Source organism: Anser cygnoides, chromosome 32 (genome assembly GCF_040182565.1).
Source record: "Anser cygnoides isolate HZ-2024a breed goose chromosome 32, Taihu_goose_T2T_genome, whole genome shotgun sequence".
Classification (NCBI taxonomy): Eukaryota; Metazoa; Chordata; class Aves; order Anseriformes; family Anatidae; genus Anser; species Anser cygnoides.
This window is the reverse complement of record NC_089904.1, coordinates 1795062-1820018: the sequence shown is the minus strand read 5'-3', so window position 1 is coordinate 1820018 and position 24957 is coordinate 1795062. Positions and strand designations below refer to the sequence as shown.

Below are 24957 nucleotides of genomic sequence, written 5' to 3'. Positions count from 1 at the left end.
ACCTTTGTGCCCTTCTCCCCACCTTTGTGCCCTTCTCCCCACCCCGTGTGCATCTCTCCTGTCCATGCCCACACCTCCCCATCCACATGTTCCTGCCTGTGCAGCATGGAGGGCTCAGAAGCTGACAATTTTTGGACACCTATCTGCTCCAGGAGGCAACGCACAGAAACATGGCCCTAAACAAGCCCAGCCCCCCAGGCTGGAGCTTCGCAGCCCCAGCTTGCTATAAAGGACACCAGCCTGGTGACAACCTCCTAAAAGGGCTGGAGGAAGGACGATTTGGCACTGGCAAATGCAGCTCCGTGTTTGAGCACACCTCCCTTTTCCTCCGTTGCTTTCCAAAGACCAGCAAAGCCCAAGCACAGGAAGGTGGGAGAGATTGAGGGGCAGCAAAGGGGCTGCTCCTGCTCTCGAGGAGCTGGTGCTGAGGTGGGAACGCTCCTGCTAAAGGAGCAGGGCTGTTCCCGCAGGGCAGCGGGCCAGGAGCCGGCCCCACCGCGGCGCGCAGGGAGGATGCTGGCTCGGCCGCGGCAGGGAGGAACCTTTGGAAAGTTCCCCGGCCTGATGGAAAGCGCCCTTGGCTGCCTCGAGCTTCGCACGCCGAGGATCCGCTCACCTTTGCCAGGCCCCTGAGTCCCTGCTGAGGTGCTCCAGAGGTCCCTGCACCGCGTGGCCCCGTGCAGATGAGGGAGAATTAAGCAGGGGTGGGGAAGGAGGAAGAGGAGCGAGGAAGGCTCTGCGAGGCCCCCCAAAAGCCGCGGGTCCTCCCCCTCTTCCCGCATCTCGCGGATGCTCCCACTGATGTTCCCACCTCCCCGCCCAGCCATGACGGGTGCTCTGCCAGCATCCCCGAAACGCTTTCCCTGCCCTTCTCCTCCCTTCCTCCCACCCCGCATTCCTGGGAACGGCTCCCAGCAGCGGCGGGGTCTGGAAACCTCTCCGAGGTCGTGGCTGCTCCAGTGGCGTGCGCAGGGAAGGCGCAGAGCAGAGCGGCGTGGCTCTGTTCACTCTCCCGGTGGCTCAGCATCCCCAGGGATGAGGCTGGACGTTGCTCCAGGACAGCTCTGGACACCCTCCAGCCCAGCATCCCACCTTTACCGGACCAGTAAGAGCTGCTCGAGGATGAGCATGAGACCGTCAGGCGGCAATGCTGTCCCTGCTGCGTCCTCGCAGGTCCCGGTGACGCGCAGCACGGGGATATGGCAGGGCTCTGGGGCATGCCACTGCTCCGGTGGCCAGCACAGAAACCCAGCACTTTGCCCTCAGCAGCCCCACGTGCATCCAGCCTTCGCTTTTCCCGGTGCAAGCCGAGCACAGGAATGCAGGAATATTGCAACCGTGCGGCCACCAGCACGCAGGGTCACTGCTGCGGCCACGGGGACACCAAAGGCTGCACCAGCTGCCCGAGTCTGGTTAGCTCCTAGCAGCGAGCTCCTGCCTTGCCATAAAATGCAAACAGCTCTGCTTTATCTAACCCTTTATCGCTGTGTTTAACTTGCTCATTTTATCTGCGCTTGAATAATAATTAATCTCCCGGAGCAGGCAGGCCTGGCCCCGTGCAAATGTGCCTTTCGTGCGGAGCGTGGTAGGCTTTCGGGGACCTGCGGAGCTGGGTGGCTTTGCAGAGGGAAGGTTTTTGGCTGCCGAGCCGCCTCCCAGATCATTCCCAGTTGAAACTGGTGGTGCTGGTGTTTGTGCAAGTGTCTGTTTTACCCCTCAGGTCTCCTCAGAGCTCAGACCTTCAGCGGCAGCGATCCGCGTCCGCAGGCAAAGTCCCGGAGCTTTTGCTCTGTGTGTTTCAGGACTTGAGTAATGGCTGAAATCTCACGTGTTTTGGCTAAAAAAAAAAAAGATAAAAATCTCATCTTTATGGGTGGTTCAGCGCACAAATGACACATTGTGGCTTTGTCGCTCCCATCCCTCTGCCATTTGCTGCCCCCCAGCGTGGGCATCTCGGCCCCGTGGGCAGCCCCGTGCGGTGCAGGCGCCGAGGGCTCGCCGTCGCCTGTTGTTTCCTCGTTGTTCGTTAGCACAAATCGATAATTGCCGGCTGCTCTGGCAGGGCTGGTGCCCTGAGCTTCAGGCTTTAAATAGCTGAGGGGGCAGCAGAAATAGCCTCTCCTGGGGTGGTGCAGAGGACTGGGAGGATGGGGGAGAAACTGGCGGTGCTGTGACCTCCACGTGGCCCCCCCGAGCCCTGCCAGGCCATTTTTGGGGTGTTTTCCCAGCCTTTCCCCTGCTCCTGCAGGATCTGTGAGGCCCATTTCAAGCCCCTCCATCTCCAGGCTCCTCTCGGGCTCTTTCGTAAATCAAGCTGGGGATAAAACAGCATTCCAGGAAGGCGGCGGGCTGGCCCTGGCTTTCTGTGGGAAAAGCAGCAAACGCGCGGTGTCAGCGCCGAATAAAGCTTGGCGACATGGCAGGCTAATTCTCTTTATAGCTCCGGGGCTGGCCTTTCCCACAGAGGACGTGGTGCCCAGGCTGGCTGGCAGGTCCCGGGGGCCGCATCCTGCCCGTGGCAGGAGCAGCACCAGCGGCGGGTGGCTCGGGTGTCCCCCGGAGCAAGGCGACCGCGGCGCACGGGCAACGCGCAAGAGCAAGGGCATGGTGCAGCCTGGGTGGGTATAAGACGTGAGGATGGGGTTTTTGTTTCTTTTGGGTGGAAAAAGACAGGTTTTGGTTCGGTTTGCAGAGCCTGGTCCCCTTGGTGTGCAGTGTGAAGAGGGAGAAGGCAATGATGGGACAAGCAGAGCACAGCTTCGTGCTGGGTGCGGAGCAGGAGCTAATTCTGTACCTGTCCGGGACAAGCTCTAGACCCAGATCTGGTTATTAAATGATGGCGATGCTACGCCCAGGATCATTTAATTGCAATGTGCTAATGAACCTGGGGCACAGCTGCTGGCTGCTTTTCTCAGAGTCTGGGAGCTGAAGGTGTCTTGCACGTGTGCGTGGAGCAGACAAACCTCTCCTCTGCTCCACTCGCGTGCGACAGAGGGCTCGGGATCCGTCCCATCCCAAAAACACGAGCGCAGATTTCTGGAGGATGCAGGGATGCGCAGGGCAGCAGGATGCTGGAAGCTTATTCCCCTCCTCTGCCTGTTGCGTAGAGGCAGTGCTCGATAAACGCTTGCATTTCGCCACGTTCTCTGTTTTGGAACAGTTTCATGAAAATCAGTGGTAGGGCCTCGTGTGTTTGCACAGAAGAAGCAAAACAAGAAGAGGCTCAACTCCTTTTATTAGTAATGAGGATGCTGGCTGGCAGATGGTTACAAAAGAAATCTTTAATATTTATCATCTCTTTGGCTTACTGGGATGAGATAACAAATTGGTGTTGAAAATATGATTGTGGGGAAAACGGCTCTAAATTACTCTGCTCCAAGCATGTTGTTTTATTCTTTAATGTAGATACTTTATGTGTTTCTTTTCCTTAACCTATATATATTTCCTTTTTATTGTCTAAGCCTTTCCTAATTTATATTTTCATTACTTTGACTAATACCACTTCCACAGTGACATTATTATTCCAACGCAGTTTTGCAAGTGTCTCACTGAAACACTTGGCGTTAAATAATCTTCGGGTTTAGTCTGCATGATTTGTAATTTAATAAGCAGTTCCGTTTCTGCATTTTACCTCCTAATTGGCACAGAATTAACCACTATTCATGCACTAACACAAGCTCTCGTGTGCTTTTTTTGGTTGGAAAGAAAGCAGCTGTCCTTCAGGTATCCTATAGGTGCCCTTTGAGCGTAGTCCTTTGCCCGTAGCCGTTTAGCCAGAGCCTTTTTAGCCATTTTGGGGTCATTTTGGGTTGTAGCAGGAGCCTCGTTCCCCTGGCATGGCGAAGGGATGGATGCTGCTGCTTTGGGAAGGAAGATCTCCGTCTCCCAGGCGCTTGCACTTGATTCTCTTTTAATTACTGCTTGGGGAGCATGATACGTCTTGCTCTCATGGCATTTCCATATCCAGTTTGCTTCTCCCAATTCTTCCTGAAACATGATGCCCAGATTTGCGTCTCTGAAGACATGTAAACACTTGGATCTGAATCCAGCAAGGGCTTATTATTATCACCCATCAGCAAATGATGGCTTTTGCCTCCCTGTGCGGGCAAAAGACCCTTAAATCCTCAGCAAGCAGTGTTACGGATGGTCGAGAACCAGAAGATTTCGCGTGGGAAAAGCGAGATCAAATGAAATTTTGGAAAGCAGCTCACACGAGGGCTGCAGCCGCGGGGATGTTTTGGTGCAAAGGGCTTTGGGGTTTGCCTTGCAGCAGCCTTTAGCACCGCAGAGGAGTCCCCACAGCACGGGGACACCAGGGCACAGAGACCCCGAATCGCCGGGATGCTGGGGCAGGGAGGTGCTCAAGGACCAAGGCCCTGGGATCCAGCACCAGCGAGTGACCCACGGACCGCCCCGGGCTTTAAGGAGGGGTTTAGGAGAGGAGCAGGGAAAACAATGGTTTTTCCCAACAGGGCTGTTTTAAGGAAGCCTTGGTAACCCCTCCCTCTCACCAGGAAGGGCCGGGACCTCCTCATTTCCTTAACTTTTCCTTCTTCCGTGTTTTCGCCTTCGGAGTCTTCAGTATTCATGGGATCTAAATCACCTCTCCTTGTTATTCACGTATCTGAAATGCTTCTGTAAAGGATTAAAAAAAAAAAAAAGCCTCAAGGACAAATTCTCAAGAGATGAGCAGGATAAAATACCAGTTCTCTGCAAACAAACGGGGCCGCCCGCATCTCGACGGATTTTCTGTGTTTTGCTCCTAGATTTGGCCCCCATCCAGCTTTCTCCCCCCTCTGGCACACGGGGCAGAGGGAGGAGGAGGAAGGTGATCCCTCGGCTTGTATCGCTGCTGTTTCCCAGCTGTTGCGGTGACTTCAGCCTTGCCAGGCAGGGGCAATTAATGGGGGAAGTCCTCTGCCCGCCGCAACCTGGCCACCAGGTGCTGGAGAAAAGGTCCAAGGTCCAAATCTCTGCAAGAAGCAGCGCCCAGAAGCAGGTGGGCAAATGAGATCCCATCCAGGGCTGCCCCCTTTTGTGGGGTTTACTAAGGATTGGGGAAACCCGTTTTGGGGCAAAAGGTGACAAAGCATCGTTGGGTTAAGAAGTGCACCCAGGCCAAATGTGAGCTGTTAAGCACGAACACGTGTTGGCATCACAGGAGGCCGCCTGGGATTTTTTTTTTTTAACCCCAGATCACCCAAAATGAACCGGTCCGCCATAAAATGGGTATTAAAATCCCTGTCCGTCGTCTGCATGACGGCCCTGGAGGACACAGCTCCCATCCCGTCCCGTGAGAGCGGAGATTTCCTAAGTGTGGGATGTGAATCATGCCCTGAAACATGACCCAGGGCAGCCCACGGGGAAACGCTGAGCACCGGGCTGGCTGCTCAGACTCGGTCTCGTTGTGTCTGCTCAGTGAATCTTTAATTAGGCTATGCAAATTCCAGCAGCTTCTAATTGGCTTAATCCCAGGGCCAGCTTGAGGTTGCTGTTGCTTCCAGCGTTTTGGGGCTGCTTGCTCCTCTGCTTGGCTGAGGACGCTCCAAACTCATCTCACTGACCGAGTTGGAAGGGGTCTTTTCCTCCCTGCTTCTTCTCAGCCCGGTTGACCCCCCCCATTTTCTCTGCTGTAACCCCAAAAGGCATGGAAAAGCCACGTCCACCTGCAAGCCATGCGGTCCTCTTGTCTGAGAACGGACAGAGTCGTGGATAAGAGTGATGCTGGATGGAAACCTTGGCTGGAAGCCCCCTCTCCTCCAGTGCAGCATCCCGATGGAGGTGGACGTGGCATGGCACTTGTCCAGGGGTTGCATCGGTCTCGATACATCAGGGCAAGGAATGAGGATCCACGGACTGACCGGCCCAGGCGCCTCCATGCACACTCAGCTTCTCCGTGCCCCCTGCAGACTTGGGGTTTGTTGCTCTGGGGGCGGTAGCGGCACCGCCTTTCCACCTGAGGATCAGCACGTTTCTGCACTGTAATCCCAAAAGGATCACAAAGCCGACCCAAACCAGACTCCTTCAGCGCCAAGGCGCACGCCTGTGCCAGCTGCCAGCCCTGCCTCCACGGTTCTGGCAGGGATTTGGGGCGCAATCGCTTCTTGGGTGCAATTCCCCTGAGCTGGCTGAGATCTTTACCTCAGGACGAGGTGACTCATGCCCCGCAGTGCCCGTTCCCCTTCGTGCTGCTGGCCCGGACACGCACGTCTGCGCGGCGGCAGTGATGTCAGCCCCTCCGGGACGCGTATCGCAGGCGGCATCGCCTCCCGTCCCGCTCCTAGCGAAGGGATGCACACGCTGCTCCCTCCTTCCTGTGCCTACCTGGTATAAAGCTACTGCTGAGCACTGATTCTGCTCCTACCTCCCTACCTGGGACCTTTGAGCTGAGGTCCTTGCCAGACCCATCCTCTAAATCTGAATCTAAATCGTGCTGGAGGCTGGAGGCGGCCAGACAAATACCCGATCTCGCTCCCGTCTTCCTACAGGTCATGCAAAGCTTCCTCGTCTTCGTTTTGGATCTGCTCCACCATCGTCCTGCGTGAAAGTGCATTTTCTGCCACCCTGCTGAGAGTCGTCTCCCTTCCAGGAGCCCACGAAATCTCTGCGCAGCCCCCAGCCCTCTCCTCTGCCCGTCCCTCGGAGCTTCCCTGCGCTCGGGGGCTGTCGGCGATGCTGCTCCTGGTGCTCATCTGCTGGGGGGCTGCTAATGCAGGGGGGGGGGGGCTTTTCTCCTCCCCAGCAAGTGAGCAAAATGCATTTCCTTAGGAATCGATGTCCGCTACATCCTTGAGGCCACTTTATTCGTATGCACCCTTTCAAAGCACCTTGCAGGGTATTTGCCTGAGTCGCTGTCCTGTTGTTTTTTAGAAGCAACCCAAGCTCTCCCAAACCCGTCTCCCAGCCCGCAGGCAGATCCACCCACCTGTGATTCCCACATCCCTCCTGCAGCCTTGTAAAAGGCACATTGGCCACCTCCGGGGTTGGTCACAGTGATGGACCCGCTCCCCAGAACCAGCCCTTTGTCCATTTTTTGTGTCCCCAAATACTTCCTGGGTGACTTTCTGCTGTGGCCTGATCCTCCCTAAACAATCCCACTGAACCTTGGTCACCTGCAAGGAACAAACTTCCCTGGTTCTGATCGGTCGTGAAGGTTTTCCACCCGTAAAAAAGGGGCCTGCAAAATCTTTCCGCCTTTGGTACCCGCTGCTCAGCCGGACTCAGCGCAGTCGGGGTGACACCGTGGAAGCCCTTCCCGAATTTCTGCCAGGTAATTTGCAGGCTGGACGTGTGCGAACAGCCAGTCTGGGCAGAGAGGACCACAGCGGAACTGATTTTACCTGTTTTGACACAGAACGGCCGCCTGGCATTTGCTGACGCCGCGTATTGCACTTTCAGGTGTGTGCATGCAGCACCTGAATTCCTGCAGATGAAGGTGCCAGAAAAGGTGTTGGTTTTTTATTTTTATTTTTTGCAGGTTTCTGGGCTCCTTCCAGGGTTTAACTGCTAAAAAAAAAAAAAAAAGCACTAACAGCACATCCACCCCCAAGGTCGAGCAGGTCTCTGCAGCCATCAGTCCCAAGGGCACACGACGTTTTATTAATGTCCTCCGAGGGCTGTGCTCAGCCCTGGGGTGCGTGAGGCTGAGATTTTCGCTGCCGAACCCAAGCACACACCAGGACCATCCTGCAGCGCTTCCACCGGCGCGTGGCCGACGTGCGCTCGGCGTCTCCGGCACGAGGGGCGCACGGGACGAGGGGTGCTCCCCATTTCTCCGCTTGCCCAGCGAGCTCGGCGTTCCGATTTTCCCATTCTTCGGCCAGGGATTTGGTAAGGCTTCGTGGCTCGGTCACGCTGCGGAAATATTTTTGTTTTTTTTTTCTTTCTGATTTTGAACCGAGCCGAAGCCTCAGCCACGTCTCGCGATGAGCATCGGCCTTCCCGATGGGCACCGGCCTTTCCACGGTGGGCACCACCCGAAAACAAGGCTCCTCCACGTCCTCCCCTTGCTTCCCGGCGGCACCGCACCGCTGCGCAGCCTCAGGGCACGTTTCGGTGCCGAACAGCCTCGAGCACGTGCATTTCTGTAATCCCATGGCTTAAACCTTCCTTGTTTGCTTTTGCCACGTGGCCGTGCGCAGGTGGCAGGGCCACATCTCCGATCCGTCCCTGCGAGGGCTGTGCCTCCCGCGACAGCCTCCAAACGTCTATAATTAATTTTCCCCGCTGGATGGGATCTCGTAGGGTGGATATGAGGAGAAATTTACTCTCAGAAAGAGCAGTCAGGCGTCGGGACGGGTTGCCCGGGGTGGTGGTGGCGTCACCGTCCCCGGGGGTGTTGAAGGAGAGGTTGGACGTGGTGCTTGGGGACAGGGTTCAGTGGGTGATGGTGGTAGGGGGACGGTTGGACCCGGTGATTTTGGAGGGCTTTTCCAACCCTCGTGGTCCTGTGATTCGTCAAAACTATTTCACCTCGCAAGGTGAAACGCCCGCCCTGCAACGGGCCGAGCTGGTGGCCCCGTGGTGGTGGAGGGCGGTGGCACCTGGAGCGCCACGGGGACCCGTCCCGGACCCGTCCCGTGTCACACCGTGAGCACGAGGAGGCAACAGGGATGAAGTGATCGGCTCCGGAGGTGACACCCGACTCGGGGAGCGGACGACACGCTCGAGGTCCTGCCCCAGGAGGGACGAAATTCGTCTTCTTCTCTGCTCAGCGCTCATCAGACCACATCGCAGCACCGTGTCCAGTTTGGGGCCACCCACGTGGGACACTGGCGGATGAAACAGAGGGAATTTAGGGGCGGCCACCAAGAGGGTCACAGCCCGGAGTGCTTCCCACGGGGACACGCTGGGGGAACGGGGCTTGTCCATCCTATAGGGGCGAGAAGCTTTGGGGTCACCTCCCACCATCTTTTTGGGGTCAGGGAGAAAATGGAGCCGGGCTCCTGGTGGTGGTTGAACTCGGAGAGGGTCTCGGTGGGTCTGCGGGGCAGCCCCGTCCGTGGGGGGCTTCCAGACCCCGCTGCGGGGTGAGGGAGGGAAGGGGAATTGGTGCTTGGGTGCCTCGGCCCGAAAGGGAAGGAGGCTGCTGCCATCTAGAGCAGGGACTCCTCGGCGTGCGGCCGCGCCAAGCCGGAAACATCGCCTTAAATTTACGGAAATTTAAGGAAAAAGCATCACGAGCTGGAGCGGAGCACGCGACAGGCTCCAGGGCGCCGGGCTGAGCACCCGGCCCTGCCGCCCCGGAGCGGCGGCCGGCGAGCCGCAGTCAGAAATCGAGCTGAAAAAGCTGGAAAAAAAAAACCTATTTTTTTTAAACCATTCCGTGTTTTTTTTTCTGTGTCCCCCCCACGTGGCCCCATGCCTCTGTGTCACCCCTTGTCCCCATGTCCCCCATGTCCCTCTAGGCCCCTGCTCCTCTCACGCCCCCCCCCCTTGCCCTCACCCCCCCCATGCCCTCACATCCCCAGGCCCCTATGTCCCCTGTACCCCTTCGTGTCCCCATGTCCCCCATGTCCCCACACCCCCCCACGTCCTCTGTGCCCCTCCATGCCCCCATGTCCCCCACGTCCCCATACCCCCATGCCCCCCCATAACCCCCATGCCCCCCTCGTGTCCCAATGTCCCCCATCTCCCCCATGTGCCCCCCCATGACCCCACGCCCCCAAATCCCATACAACCCCCATGCCCCCCTTGTGTCCTAAAAATCCCCCATTTCCCCATGTCCCCCCCGTGTCCCCATGCACCCCACACCCCCCATAACCCCCATGCCCCCCCCCATCCCCCCATGTCCCCCCCAAATCCTCCGGGCCGCCGGGGGGAGCACTGCGGGTGGGCGTGGCTTAGCCACGGCGGTGGGCGTGGCTTAGCGGTGGGCGTGGCCCGGCGGCGGCGGGGGCGGGACTTGGAGACGGGGGTGAATGAACGGCGGCGATGGACGGGGCTGGGCGGTGGGCGTGGCTTGCGGGTGGTGGGCGTGGCTTTGCGGGTGATGGGCGTGGCTTGCGGGCGGTGGGCGGGGCTTGAGGGTGGTGGGCGGGGCTTGAGGGTTATGGGCGTGGCTTGGTGGTGGAGCAGACTGGGTTTAAGGGCGGTGGTGGGCGGGGCTTGCGGGAGGTGGGCGGGGCCTGTGGGCGGTGGGCGGGGCTTCCTGGCGGTGGGCGGGGCTTGCGGCGGCGCAGCGCTCCGATGGCGGTGAGCCGGGCGCTCGCCCTGCGCCTGGCCTACGCGGCCACGGGCTGCGTGCTGGGGCTCTCGGCCTTCTTCACCTGGAGCCTGGCCCCCGCCTTCCGCCAGCCCGCCACCGCCGCCGCGGGGGGGCTCTCCGGTACGCCGGCACCGGGGCTGGGGCTGGGGCTGGGGCTGGGGGCAGATCGCGGCGGGCAGGAGCCGTTCGTGTCCGTGGTGCTGGGCCCGGGGTGCTGGGGCCCGTGGTGCTGGGGCCGTGGTGCTGAGGCCGTGGTGCTGGGCCCGTGGTGCTGGGGTGGTGCCCGTGGTGCTGGGCCCGTGGTGCTGGGCCCGTGGTGCTGGGCCCGTGGTGCTGGGGCCGTGGTGCTGGGCCCGTGGTGCTGGGCCCGTGGTGCTGGGGCCCGGGGTGCTGGGGCCGTGGTGCTGGGGCCGTGGTGCTGGGCCCGGGGTGCTGGGGCCCGTGGTGCTGGGGCCGTGGTGCTGAGGCGGTGGTGCTGAGGCGGTGGTGCTGAGGTCGTGGTGCTGAGGCCGTGGTGCTGGGGCCGTGGTGCTGAGGCCGTGGTGCTGGGGCCGTGGTGCTGGGGCCGTGGTGCTGAGGCCGTGGTGCTGGGCCCGGGGTGCTGGGCCCGGGGTGCTGGGCCCGTGGTGCTGAGGCCGTGGTGCTGGGGCCCGGGGTGCTGGGGCCCGTGGGGCCCGTGGTGCTGAGGCCCGTGGTGCTGGGGCCCATGGTGCTGGGGCCCATGGTGCTGGGGCCGTGGTGCTGGGGCCGTGGTGCTGAGGCGGTGGTGCTGGGCCCGTGGTGCTGAGGCGGTGGTGCTGGGCCCGTGGTGCTGGGCCCGTGGTGCTGGGGCCGTGGTGCTGGGGCCGTGGTGGTGGGGCCCGTGGTGCTGGGCCCGTGGTGCTGGGGCCCGTGGTGCTGGGGCCCGTGGTGCTGGGCCCGTGGTGCTGAGGCCGTGGTGCTGGGGCCGTGGTGCTGGGGCCGTGGTGCTGGGGCCGTGGTGCTGGGGCCCGTGGTGCTGGGGCCCGGGGTGCTGGGCCCGTGGTGCTGAGGCCGTGGTGCTGGGCCCGTGGTGCTGGGGCCGTGGTGCTGGGGCCGTGGTGCTGGGGCCCGTGGTGCTGGGCCCGTGGTGCTGGGCCCGTGGTGCTGGGGCCGTGGTGCTGGGGCCGTGGTGCTGGGGCCCGTGGTGCTGGGCCCGTGGTGCTGGGCCCGTGGTGCTGGGGCCGTGGTGCTGAGGCCCGGGGTGCTGGGGCCCGTGGTGCTGGGCCCGTGGTGCTGAGGCCGTGGTGCTGGGGCCGTGGTGCTGAGGCCGTGGTGCTGGGGCCGTGGTGCTGGTGCTGAGGCCGTGGTGCCCGTGGTGCTGGGGCCGTGGTGCTGAGGCCGTGGTGCTGGGCCCGGGGTGCTGGGCCCGGGGTGCTGGGCCCGTGGTGCTGAGGCCGTGGTGCTGGGGCCCGGGGTGCTGGGGCCCGTGGGGCCCGTGGTGCTGAGGCCCGTGGTGCTGGGGCCGTGGTGCTGGGGCCGTGGTGCTGGGGCCCAGGGCTGTGACAGGGGAGATCCAGGGGAAGTTCTGCACCCAGAGGTGCTCGGCGCTGGGACGGGCTCCCCAGGGACCTGGTCGCAGCCCCGGAGTTGGGGGATCCTTGTCCCAGCGCTCTCGGAAACGTGGTTTGGGTTCGGGGTCTGCAGCCAGGAGCTGGACTCGGGGATCCTCGGGGGGCCCTTCCGTGGTGGGAAGCTGCTTGTGACAGCCACCGGGGGGCTTCGGGGCTCGGGTGGGGGCTTGGAGGCTTCTCCCGGCCTCCCCCAAGGGCATTTGGGGCTGCTCGGGACTGGGGACCGGTGTCTGGCTGCGTTTGCAGCTGGGGAAGCCAAGCGGCGTTTTGTGGGCCACGCTGGCAGCACCTGTGAGCAGGGAGCCCCTGGTGCCGTCCGACCTTCTAACCGAAAAGAGGGTTTTATTTTAAACTTCAGAACTTCAAGTTTCGTTGGCTTTCCTAGTGAAATTTTGGCCTGGAAAGCAGCATTTACGCGTGCTCTGTGTTTTCAGGAAAGGAAACCCAAATCGCCAGCTTCCTGAGGTTTGTACCCACTGAAAGCATCTGGGCCGGGTGCTCCGAAACAGGCGTTTGAGCTGCTTTCCGGACAGGCCACAGGCTGTAAAAACGCATCTTCATGCCCACTGAAATCAGTGGGATTCAGATGCGTAAATATCTTGCTTAAATTATATATTTTCAGTTAGTGGTTGGGTTGGAGCAGATCGCAGTCGTCCCTCCATTTACCAGCTCAGCAGCTCAGGGGTTTTGTGTGGCTGAATGCGAGCAACCACCTGGAGGAAGAGCAGAAAGGGAAGTTAAACCCTTTAAAGTTTAAAGGAAGTTAACCCCTAAAAAAAGGTAAAGAATCTGGATTTCTTCTCGCACACGAGTGATGCCAACGCTGCTGTGAACGCCTCGGTGTTTGCCCCGCTGTCAGCTCAGCTGTGATGCCCAGGGCTGCGCTAGGTTTGCCATTCAGCTGATTCCCTCCGCTCCCTCGCCCTCTTCTTGCTGTTCCTCCAAAAATCTTTAATTCTAGCTGGAGCTGGAATGAAGCAGGGCGGCCCCGCCACGCTCATCTTGCTTTACTAGGTGGTGGGATGGAAGCTGGGGCGTCGTAGTACCCCAGAAACGCACGAGGAAATAACAAGTGCTATTTTACGCTGCCAGTGCCTGTTATTTTGTGTTCGCAGAGGAATTTCTGGAGCCTGCGTTCCAGAAGGAAGCTGGTGAGAAAGCAGAGGGAGAAACCATCCTGCACTGACAGTGCTGAAGTTATTTAGCTTATTGCCTGCTGGGAGGAGGAGGAGGAGGTTTGTGTGCTGGCTAGTCACCAGTAATTCGAGCTAGTTAAGGGAACAGGGGATCAAGGTAAGCGAGATTAAAAGAATGGTCATTTGCGAGGCTGCACTCCGTGAATTTGTAGGCTCGCAAACATCTGTGGAATGTCCACAGGCAGAGTCCCAGCAGGATCAACAAAGCCTCAGAAACGCATTAAGAAATAATCAGAAAGGCTTTCAGCGTCTTTCGGCGTTATGACAAAGCTGATTTAAGAGGTTCCTGCCATCCTACACTCTTGGCTGCTTTTCCCTGCCCTTCTGCTTCGCTCTCAGTGTTTCAATAGGCGAAATGGGCTCCAGGCTTCTGAGATGAGATTTTTCCTTTATGCTCCCGAGCTGATCATATATAGCGTGCTGTCCTGCAAACAGCTCAGGGGCCGGGATCGAGCAGGGATAGAACCGCTCGTGTACGGGAAGGACCTTTGAAACTAGTTCTGCTGCCAGACAGGCGCTCAAGTCAAGTTGTGCCAGCCTTCGCGGGCAGACATTTCACGTAGCTCATGGGTAGGGCTAAGCGGGTGCTCAGTCACTTGTGGAGGGGTTTTTTTCTCTAAAAAAAGAATCGCTGCTTTTTTTTTTTGCCGTGCACTGAAGCTAAGGCTGCTTGCTGAATTAAGTTTGTTCTACGAAAAAAATCACTGTGTGTAGGAGGTTGGCCTTGTGTTTAGACGCCACGGGTCATTCAGTTTCAGGTATTTCACTCTGTTTGTTTTTGGCATACTGCATTAAACCACCTTTTTTTTTTGTTGTCGCACGCTAACTGGCTCTTATTTCCACTGGCAGAGAATGGCAGGAAAGGAAGTGGGCGAGCGGCTGAAACTTTCCGCTGTGCAGACACTGCAACGTTCATTGTCAGGCACTGCTGTGTGCCCTTTAGTCTCCAAAAAACCCTGTTGCAACTTTCTTTTAACACAGGCAGAAGGACGGCTTCTCCCCTAATCCCCCCGGCACGGCTCAAATGCGGTGCGTGGGTGCTGCCGGTGTCACGGGGAAAGCAAAAAATCCTGCTGGAGGTGTCCTTGTGCGCTCTTTGGGGTTGCTGTCTTCGCCACAGGCTTTTGTTTTTTTGGGTCAACACGTGCCTTTTTTTGTTCAGGAGCTTCCAAAAGCGATCCGAGCACCTGCGTGAGCTGCGGGTCCGGCTGTTGTGGCTGGGAGCGCTGACACTTTCTGGGGGGGGAATTGTTTAGGCTGGCGTAGTTGGCAGTTTTGCAAAAGCTGCTAATTAACTCTGATTAAGCCAAGGCTTCTCCTGCCAGCCTTCTCTGCGAGTGTGCTCGTACGTGCTTATCTAGTTTTAGCTATCTTTCTGGTTTTCCCATCACTTCTGGTGTGTTTGTCGTTGCTCCTCTCTTGCCCGCGTTGGACTGCAGCCTGCTGAAACTTTTGCTGATGTGCATTTGGTTTTATCAGGGGCGTGTTTTTTAGGATGTTTATCTGTGTGCTTCCTCTCTCCTATGCTGTTTTTGTCTCTGTTTTAATCTCTGTAAGAAGCCTTGCTGATACCTCTATCATTAGGAACCCGTGTCTTTGTAATCGGTTTATTTATCTTTTCCTTATCTTCCAGAGAACCTTTCCTACTGTGTTTTCCTTTGAAATCCATCTCCCACTACTGGTTTTGTTAACTTTCACCTGCTTGGATGCATTCATTCGAATCTGAGCTGATCTTCAAATTCATTTAACCCGAGTTGCAGAACGCAAGCTCTGCGGAGGGGCAGGCGGTCGGATTCTGCTGAGTCTGTAACCAGAGCCTTCAATTACCTCTAGTTATGAAACTGGAAGCGTGCAATTTCAGATGCTGAGCAACCCCCTTTCCAGTCTTTCCGGTTGGCTTTCGTGATAATAACCCCCCCCCCAATCCCCTCCTGCCACGGTGCCAGGTAAAATCAACTCGCTGATCCTCCGAACCTCAGCTCTGCCTCCAGGCGTGCATGCTTGGGAATTTTCGCATCCTCTTCAATCAGATGCAGACCTCGCCTGTCAGCCCCTTGTTCTACACCCAGCCGAGGGTTTCCGATAACCCCAGGGACAGCAACTCAACAGACCGATCGCAGGACCCAGAAAGTCATCCCTGAGTTAGTGCTGGCTGTCTCGGTGGTTTGCCATTTCATTTCGAGCTAGTCACGGTGGCTTTTGTAATTTAGTGCTTGTTTGTGTGTTTGACCTTCCCCCCCCCTCACCGCCTTAAATTAATTTTTTTTTTTGAAGTAAGCCATGAATCTCTAAGAAACTCTGATGTTTTCGTTCAGCCAGAGGCAATTTAAAAGAGAAGAAAGCAATTAAATGTTTTCAGGATGTATCCAGCCCTTTCCTGAGTGGCTTTTAATGTTCTTGTGTATGTATCTTCTCTCTTTAAATTGAATAGAAAAAGAGGGTTTTTTTCCACTCCAAAGAGACTTTATTGGCTGTTTCCAAGCTGCTCAGATATTTCTGGCAAAACAGAGAGCTTGTGCTTTGAGAACATAATGTGGACCAGATATTAAAGCAGCTGCAAAGAAGATGAAACACAAAACGTACTTTCCAGACACTTGAAACTTTAAAAATATCTGATAAGTGAAAGTAGTAGAAGCTAGCTTAGGCTGTTCACAGTACCCATTGCGTACAAAAGCTACGATTCTCTGAAGGCACTGATAGCTGATCTAACGTGCATATCGCAGGGAAATTCGGGCAGATTGGCTCGGTCCCTCTCCAGGGCTGGAATAGCACGTAAAAATGCAGTGCAGGAATAAAGCATTTTCGAGTGCTTGGATTTGCATACAAAATACTAAGAAAAACGTTAAGTTTTGCCTCGTGCCTGCTTTATTCCTTCGCCTTAAGCAATGGCAAAAAGCGGGGAAAAGCACACTGAAAGAAAACACAAAGGCACAAGGCTTGTGCTTCGTTATGACCTTACTAAATTGCGAGGGGAGAACCGAATCCTTCCTAAGTGGAAAATGTGATGCTGGTTTCGTCTTCAGCGTGAATGGCAGAGGCACAAAGCATCTGAAATCTGTACATCTTCCATTTCCTGCTTCTCAGAACGGCTGCTCCGGCCAGCCCGGTGCCGAGCAAGCAGCTGAAATTTTATTTCAAAATCCCCTTTTTTTTAATTCTTGCGCCCGTGCAGCCCAATCTGCTTTCCTCCGAACCGAAACGTCCCGGAATAAATAGCAAAGCACTCGATTGCACGTGCCCAGAGGGAGATTTTACCGAGGGCTTTTCACTAGAATACTCCAAAGACTCCCTTCCTTCGAGAGCTGTTTTCCTTAAATATTTCACTGTTGATCCTTAGCTATTTTGGCAGAATTGCTGCTTAGAGAAAACCCGTTTTTAACCTCTTCCAAAAACAGCTGACGCTGAGCTGGCTTGGCTTGGACTCGCGGAAGAGAGCGTTTTACCCTTTCTGGGAATCAACCAGCGAAGGCAAAGTTTCTGCAACTTAAAAATGGGAAAAATGAGCTTAAACTGGTGCTGCTAGAGTAGCAGAGCGTGTAAAAGGAGGTTGTGCAGGTGGACAATGACGGGAGGCTTTGAAAAAATTCTTCTTGCTGCTCACCGTAGACTCCCTCTCTTCCAGCACCATGCAAGTGGTTTTTAATGCTTTTCATTTTTATGTTTTTATTCTCGTTTTGCTCGCCGTCAGCTTTCTCCCATCGTCGACGCGCGCCTGGGGCTTCAGGCAGCTGGCAGGAGAGCGCCGCTCGCAGAATAGCTCCTGTGTGTGCGCGCCTGCTTGGCTTCTTGGCCTCGCTCGCACATTTGTTGGCTTTTTTTTTTTTTTTTTTCCTCGAATCTGTACCACCCCTTAGTGTCGGACACCGCGTCCCAGCACGGCGTGCAGACGTGGCCTGACACGCGTGGCCTCTGGCCGCTCTGAGCTCCGGGAAGGCGGCTGCGCTGCTTTTTCCCCTGCCAAACAATGCGACTTGTTTTTTTTTTTGCAGGGACCAAAATTGCTGTCCGTGACGAGCAGGGCTCTGAGGAGGCCTCTGTTTGCTCGCAGGTTTTTGGGTTTATGCTGGGAGAAAGCAAAAGTTTGGTTCCACTTCAGCCGAAGCACGCCAGCCTGTCGGTTGGTTTACCAAAATATTTGGATTTTCGTGTTTTTCTGCACCTGCCTACAGGCTGAGCTCGATCCGGCTTTGGGACTTGCCTTTTAGGATTTATTTAAATGTGTTCCCAGTATGCCGTAGGTTTTTATACTTCAAAAATGAATTAAACAGCAGCTATCAGCTATATTGACAAGGCTTTAAAGAAAAAACAACTGCCCCTGTCGCTGTTGTTTCAGATGTTCTCGTGGTTGTTTGATGGGCCAGCTTCCTTTTCCTGGAGCTTTGTGTACTTTGGGTAATTAGTTTTTTTTGGTTTAAAGGTAACAACTTTCCCGCTGCTCTTTATGTCGGAAATCCCTCGATTGTGTTTTGTTTAGTGCCTCTCGTTTTAGGGCCGTTCCAGCTTGGAGTAAATCCACCCAGCCAAAACGCTTCCCTGAAAAGGGGGCAGAGTTTTTGATGTTATTTCCAGCAGGTGATGTCACTGCAGCTCCAGGGCTGCGTCTGCAGCTTCTGGGTCTGCTTCTCAGCGAATGCAAAATGCAATCCGAAAATACAGGTGTGGATGTGGAGAGGATTGGGGGGAGCTTGAGGTGAGAAAGAAGGTCTGAATGCAGAAGGTCCTGCAGTTAATCGTTGCAGACTTTAAATGGCGTGACTTTTATTCCTATTCCAGTAAAAAACCTTATTAAAATGTGTTTTTTTTTTTTGAAGCTGCACAGCTGAATGAGTTAGCTGTTGTTCCGCTGCCTACATCCAGCTGAGGGGTTTGTGTTAAACCTGCAGGCCCCTGCTCTCGGGGGGGTTTCAGGACGTGAGTCCTGCTCTCATTTCTCCTGCCTGTGTCTGAGCACGTGCACGTTTCCTCTGCCGCTGTGGATGCTTCTTGAGGCGGCTCTGCCGGCTGATTTAACTTGTTGGAGCGCTTTTCTGCCCTTTTAGGAAAAAAAACCACCACCAAACCCTGCTGCTCTGCAAGCTCCATAGCCTCGCTGAAGGACTTGGGGGTGTTTTAGGGGTGCAGGGGAGAGGCAGGCGTCGCGCAGCCGGAGCTGGCGAGGACTCCGCTCCCCCCCGTTTCATGGGGTAACGAACATTTTGCTGACGTTTTGTGGGTAAAAGGGTTCCCTGTGCCTGTCGGCCCTGTGACCCGGCTCTGCACGTGGAGGAGCTGTGTTTTTTGCCTCGTCACAGTTACGGACTCACTGCTGAGGTTTGCCCCGCGGCTTCCTTCCGAGCGCTGTGTCAGGCTTTAGGGCTGGGGAAGAGGCAGGGGCAGGCTTGGCGGGGGGATCTGGTGATGCTCATGTGCTCCTTCTGTTCTTGCCACGAGAGCTTTTGGGGCGTTAGAGGCTTTTTTGGCGTGGAAACACGAGCAGCTTGACTCAGCACTTCAGATAAATTGTGCCAAGTCATCTGAAAGCGCCGGTGGGGAAGCGGCTTGTTTTTGCTAATCATAAAGCCAGAGTTCCCCCTTTTTTTTTTTTTTTTTAAATGTGGGTTGAACTCGCTAGAGCACGAGCTTAAAGGTAATATGAAGTCAAGGAAGTGGTTGATCAGCAAGCTGAGCGCTGGGCTTTTCCACCGAATCCCGTGGCAGGCTTTCCGAAAGGCATTGCCAGCGCAATTACGGTCGTCTGCAGAGCTCCAAAACGCCTCCTGCCAGCTCGGTCGTGGCAAAGCAGCATCCGTGCTGCCTCGGGGAGAGCCACAGCAGCAAAATCCCGAGTGCCCCTAGTGAAAAGTTGTCTTTTCTGCTCCGTCATCCGCCTTTTTTTCTTCTTCTGGGCCACCGTGGAGGGTGTTCTTACCCACTTGGCATCACCCTGAGGCACTGAAGAGGCAAAAAAACATCACCAGGGTTCTCCTGCCCAGCCTGGAGCCGATCTTTGTGAATGTTCGGCATCGTCTACCGTGCACCTACGACATACCCCTTGTCCGTGTGGCCCCGAGACCAGCCCACCCGTAAGCCAGGGGTGTTCAGCAGCAAGCCCCATGGCTCCGTGCCACGGCTCTGCCCCTCTATCAGCTTTTGCACCGTTGTTTTCCTCCGTGCCATCAAGCACTCTTTTAAGCCTCAGGAAGCTTGGTGCATAATGGCCGTATCCAGTAACAAATGAGCTCCGGCAAGACTTGTGGCTGTGCTTAATATGAAAATGTTTATCTTGTAGTGGGCAAGGTTGGGTTTCGCTTCCTTTGATGCCGAGCGGTAGCTGCAGAGGGAGATCTGTGTTATTACAGGGTACCATGTAAAGCAGCCTGGTGTTTTAGCAGTGCTATTGTCCTTTTTTTTCCCCCTTTTTTCCTTCCTCCCTGCTGCTGCCCTTAAAATAAGACGTCTACAGGAGGTGGCAGCAAAAAGGAGGAACAGCAGCCAGCTCGCTGCACCGCTGGAGGCTCGGGTGTCAGCGGTGCCACCACCCAGGTCTTTGCCAAAAGGAGGCAATGTTCGGAGGTGCAAAGGGGCCCAGCCTGCAGGCTGGGTGGGATTTAAGGAGCTGCAGCCCTGCTCCTCAGCGCTGAGACTTCATCGGGGACGACGCTGGGGTTGCGCGGTGAGGAGCACCAGGCAGGCTTTAAGCATTTGGACCGACTTTTCGTACACCAAGTGCCCGGTCTCATTTTTTTTCTTTCATATTTGGTGAAAAGGTGGCAATTTTTTTAAAGCATGAGATCAGGGAAGTATGTGTCTTTTCTCTTTACATCAGAAAGTGCTCGGTACCTGGGGGCTTTCGTGCCTTTTGCTCTCTCATTTCCTCCCCTCTGACAAGGGGTTGAAATGTGGTTCAGGAATGGTCACCTAAGCCCTTGGAAGTGCCTTTTGCTGCTTCTATTGAAGCTGTGCCGATCTTAAAACACAAAACAAAGACCCGTACGTGCTCAGATACTTGTCTGGTTGTGTAACCCAGGCGTTTTGGGCCAGCCCCAGGGGCGCGGAGCCAGATTTAGTCCACCTTAAGCACTTCGCGAGCGTGCTTTGCCCTAAGTGGGAATTGTATGTAAATATCAGCTGGGAGCTGAACTTCTGCACCCCTTTGCTTTCAGAAACGCCGACAGAAATGTCACAGCCCTTTGAAAATCCGGCCAGCTTGGCAGCAATGGTGTGGGTTTTGTTCCCCGGTGCTCCTTTGCTTGTGAGTTAAAGGCTTGGGCCACGCGTTTAAAACTCTCAAGGTGCTGCCAGAATATTTCCAAATAAATTGGAAAAAAAAAATAGAAATAGCTGTACAGTTCTCTGAAAGCACAGATAACAGCAAAGGGAACAGGAAGGCTTCGCGATAATTGGGTAAAACCTGAATTAATCTTGCTTGGGAGAGCTTTGGATCGTGTTCCTTGTACACTTGTGCAATTGTCCATTGGCACAGCAGCACGTCGTCCTGTCCCCACCTCGTGGCAACCCTTCTCCTTTAGCATAAGGAGTAAATTTGCTCTGCAAATAAATGCAGGCCGCGTAGCAAATGGTGCTCGTTGGCGTCGGCTAGCGGAGAAAGCTGCTGGCTTTGGTGTTACTGGTGGCGAGGCAGCAAAAAGCCGCGCTGGGCTATTTTCACCTCTGCCACAAGGGTTTTCCTTCAAGGCATCCGGACTGTAATACAGATCCGAGTGGCTGCTAATTCTGGGTCACTTGAAGTGCTTGGAGGGGATTTGTCTGCCTGCACGCCCCATGAGGTTAAGTGGAGATGTGCTGGAGCTAAAAGACGTGGTGTGAAATGCTGGGTGCAGAGCAGCTCCCGCGTTATCTTCCTTGGGTGTCTGAAATGAGTGGTCGTGGGGTGCTCTTCGTCGTCCCTACGTGTAAAAGGGGCTCCTTGGCTTTTGTAAAGAGGTGAGCTAGTTCTCGGGAGGTGGCCGGCTGCGGCTGCTGTCCCGGAGGCTGCATGGAGACGTAAATAAATCAGAATTGTAGGGCTTGGAAGGGCCCCCGAGATATCACTGTGTATGCAGGGGTCCTTTCAAATGGGTCTGTTCAGAACAGGAAAATGAAAATATTGTTTAGGGGAATCCATTCAATGAACGAAGCCCTTTCTGCGCCAGCCTGGGATCCAGACCCGTACCATAAAGCCTGTGCCCAAGCAGGGGGCGTGGGGTGCTTGCGGCGGGCGATGCTCGCAGAGGCAGCCGTCTTGCCCCCCTTTTATGAGGGCCCTGGCAACGAAGCGTTAACTTTATGTGATTTTTTTGGGGGGGGGTTATTGGGATGTGTATTTATTCGACACCTTTCTGTGTCGCAGTGTGATGCACGGTACTGATTCCCCTTGCTGTCTGATCGAGCAGGTGTTCTGGCGCTCTGGGCCCTAATCACGCATGTGATGTATGTGCAGGATTACTGGAGGACCTGGTTAAAAGGGCTGAGGTTCTTCCTCTTCATCGGGATCCTCTTCTCAGCCCTCTCAGTGGTGGGGTTCTGCACCTTCCTCGTTCTGGCCATCACCAAGCACCAGTGTAAGTACTTGGCAGCAGTACCGGGGGCGATGGCTGGCGCTGCTGGGGTTACTGGGGCTGGGTTGGAAGGAACAGGCTGGGAGGGCTCCTGGCACCTCTTGAGAGGTGCCATGAGACTTTTGGGGAGGGTGCCAGAACGCGTTTCAGGTCTCTGCTGTCACGACCTGATGACACGAGAGCGATCCTATGGCCGACGGGTACCACTCCCTGGGGCAGTGCCCGTCTGCTGATGTCTGAGAGCTGCCCTGGTAGACCTAGCCGTGCTGCAGGCAGTCCCCGTTTTCCAGCTCTGTCTTCAGTAGAAACTGGAATTTACTCCTCTGACAGCTGAGGGGAGTGCTCTTAAACATCGTGCTTCGGCGCTCATAAAGCAGGTGGGCGAGGACTTTGAAATCTAAACACAAGCCAGCAGGGCGAAATGCCTTCTAAGCTTAGTCAGCACGTAAAGCTGTGTCCCTGGGAGCTGTGTAAGTGTCATATGAGGGCTCGTGTCATTCCTCCCAGTGTTTGCTTGGCAGTAGATCAAAGGGAGAAGGATCGTGTTTTGTTTTTCTTTTTTTCTTGGGGGGCAGGGGGGGCTGTGTTTTTGTTTGGGACTGAGGTGGGTTCCTTCTGGCCAGGCTGTATAAGGAATAAAATGATCTTTAAATGCACCTGTATCCTTTTTCTCTCCTAGCCCTGACTGATCCCAGAAGCTACTACCTGTCGTGCGTCTGGAGCTTCATCTCCTTGAAATGGGCCTTCCTGCTCAGTTTGTACGCCTACCGGTACAGGAACGAGTTCGCAGACATCAGTATCCTCAGTGACTTCTAACACTTGGACTTCAATCCCGTCTGAAGGTGCTGGAGGTCTGATTTGCCCCCCCGAAGGCATGGTACGTGCGAGAGATGTACAAGAGGCGGAGAAGGAACTCACCCAGTGCTGCTTGGTTTGTCTGTCTGCAGTAGGGGTTCTTCCTAATTGCTTTTACTCAACCATTTAAAGTTTGGCTAACGATGTCAATCCAGTCTTTCTGTAACTTTCCCGGGAGTCCCTGTGTCTGGTAGCGGGTCGAAAGACTCCATCTGCTTACACACAGCAGGCCCAGACCCACTCTTTGCGTTGCCCTCAAGTCCTTGGGCTTGCACTTGGGGAGAAAGCCCTGGGCAGCACCCTGACACCTCGTGCTTGCGAGGGAATTGCCAGGTGGGTGCCCCAGATGTGCGTAGAAACCCTGCTGGGTGGAAGTCGTGTCCTTTTTGCACTGCTCTGCACCTCAAAGGGAGAGCCTTCCTTCGTAGCGAGTCCCTGGGTACCTTCCAGCCAGTAGCACACATCTTCCAGTACTCTCCTTTTACAACTAGTAGTAGGAGTAATACACAAAGTCCGGAGGATGTGTAGAGCCCCAGGGGATGGGGCTGCAGCAGAGAAGTGCCAGTCATCCCCTGCCTCTGTCAGAGCTGGAGAGTGCTGATTCTGGCTGCTAACCTAGAAGGAATTTAATATTTAATGCTAAATTTTCTAGGAAGCAGAATAAGGTGTTTGGGTGGCAGGTGTGCTGGGTAAGGGCTTGCTTACCTGAACCTCAGGAGAAACCTGAATATGATTCTTCTAAAAAAGTATTTCCGTAGGTAGCAGTGTTTCCTTTTCTTTGCTCGGCTTCCCTGTATTGGAGAGCAGGATGAGAGAGGGAAAGGAGATGCGGTCCTCAAAAATAAAAAAGGTATCCAGCAAGCCTCCAAAAGGAGTGCCCGATGTAGGCACCGTCTGTGCTGCCACTGGTCCCTGCTTTGCTTTGGAAGGCGAGAGGTTCGAGCACGTAATAATTAAATTAAGCTGATGGGGTCATTTTGGAAGCAGCTGACATCACCTGGATAGCATTCCCCAGTTTTTTGGGTGGGAAGATCCTCAGCTTACCCAGCTCGAGGGACAGCGGGTCAATGCGCGAGGCGAGGTGTTGCCAGCCTTGCCGGGGGACCTGCTGGAGGCTGCTAAACCCCGACAAAAGGCTGCGTACGTGAAATGCGCTTACGAGGTTAATACTCAGGCTTTTAAATCCTAAAATCTCCCGTACTGCTGACGTCGGGCTGCCAGCATGCCCGGCAGGAGATGGAGCAGCCGAGCTCGCTTCCCTGCCACGGAACCGATGCGGGGTTTGCGAGAGGTTTTAGGGTAGGGAGTTTCAAGGAGCCATCTCTCATCTTAAATTTCCCCAGCACGACTCTGCCCACGTGTTTGCTGTCCGGGTGCAAGCCCCAGCTCTGACAACTGTGTCGTGGTGTCCTCGGGAGGCAGAAATCCTTACGGGCAGGAAGCCTCGCAGCAAACCGTTGTCCCTCCGTGTCCCCACGCTGCAGCGCCCTCCTGCCTGCGCGCCGCTGGCATCCCTCAGCAGCACATCGGGGCTCCCTTCCCGGGCACACGTCCAAAAGTCCCCTCGGCTGACCCCGGAGGTTTTTTAAACTTTATTTTTGTGACACTAAATTTGCCTACGAAACAGCTCACTGAATCTAACCCCCCCCCCACCCCCCGTTTTCTCCCTGACATGTTTTAGCTCTGGAATTTATACTTCCATCTCAGCTTTTTAAAAGATCGTGTATGTAAATATATAATATATTTTTACATCGTTTACGCTTCGTTTGCACGCTTGGTGTAAGACTTGGTCCTGCAGCGGGATGGTGTGATTCACAGCGGGGTTCGTTTGCGTGTATCCCAGTGTCTCCTTGTACTAAGCTACGCTGTGTAACTCGTGTGCGACACCACGGTAAGAGCAGAAATACAGTCGTCTTTCTCACCAAACCAGTGTCTGTAGCATTTCTTCTATAAAGTTGTTAAATTCCGGCTCTTTCCCTCTCTCGGTGGTAGCCTGCAGCAGCGTCGCTCCGTGGGAAGGACAGGAATTGTACAAAACACTTAGCTTTTTGGGGTGATGCAGAACCACAGCAATTTTAACTCTTACTGCATCCTGCCCATCTTTACCAGCACCCTCAACATCTAGATCCACACGTAGCAATACCTAATATGTTTTTTTTTGTTTTGTTTGTTTCTTTGTTTCTTTCCTCCCAAAACTTAATGCCCGGTCTTTCCCATCCCCAAATTGCACCTTTTAGGTGTGGTTTTATTTTGGAGCGGTGAATTTTCTCTCCGAGGGCTTTTCTCTCCGAGGGATCCCACGAAGGATGCGCTGGGGTGGTTTGTTGTCTTACAAATAGTAAAAATAGCGGATTGTGAACCCCTGCAACCCCAGGTGAGATTCCCAAACCTGTGCTCAGGGGCGCAACCCCACCTAAATAATGCCCATCGTCTGCTTTCTGTCGCCTGGCTGGGGGGAGGCTGTGATAATGAGAACATTTGGAATAAATTTGGGAAGCGCTGGGACATCATCTCCCCTTTGAAGATTTTTCTCCCTGAGTGAAGGAGTCCAAGTGCTGAAGCCCTGCGGC

General features: G+C 55.4%; 1 protein-coding gene across 1 annotated transcript; it reads left to right on the top strand.

Annotated features, from left to right (window-relative positions):
* Positions 1-10132: 10132 nt before the first annotated feature.
* SLC48A1 (solute carrier family 48 member 1) lies at positions 10133-24313 on the top strand. The gene is made up of 3 exons (XM_066985758.1): positions 10133-10327; positions 21368-21535; positions 22212-24313. Exons 1-3 carry the CDS (start codon positions 10189-10191, stop codon positions 22346-22348), a joined length of 444 nt encoding a protein of 147 aa, XP_066841859.1. The 5' UTR covers positions 10133-10188; the 3' UTR covers positions 22349-24313.
* Positions 24314-24957: the final 644 nt, after the last annotated feature.

What these genes read in the sequence shown, in the direction of transcription:
- SLC48A1 (XM_066985758.1), top strand. Translation starts at nt 10,189, where the DNA reads ATGGCGGTGAGCCGGGCGCTCGCCCTGCGCCTGGCCTACGCGGCCACG. An exon ending in CGCCGCGGGGGGGCTCTCCG is followed by an intron (nt 10,328 to 21,367) that starts GTACGCCGGCAC and finishes CTGATCGAGCAG; the next exon opens with GTGTTCTGGCGCTCTGGGCC. An exon ending in GGCCATCACCAAGCACCAGT is followed by an intron (nt 21,536 to 22,211) that starts GTAAGTACTTGG and finishes TTTCTCTCCTAG; the next exon opens with CCCTGACTGATCCCAGAAGC.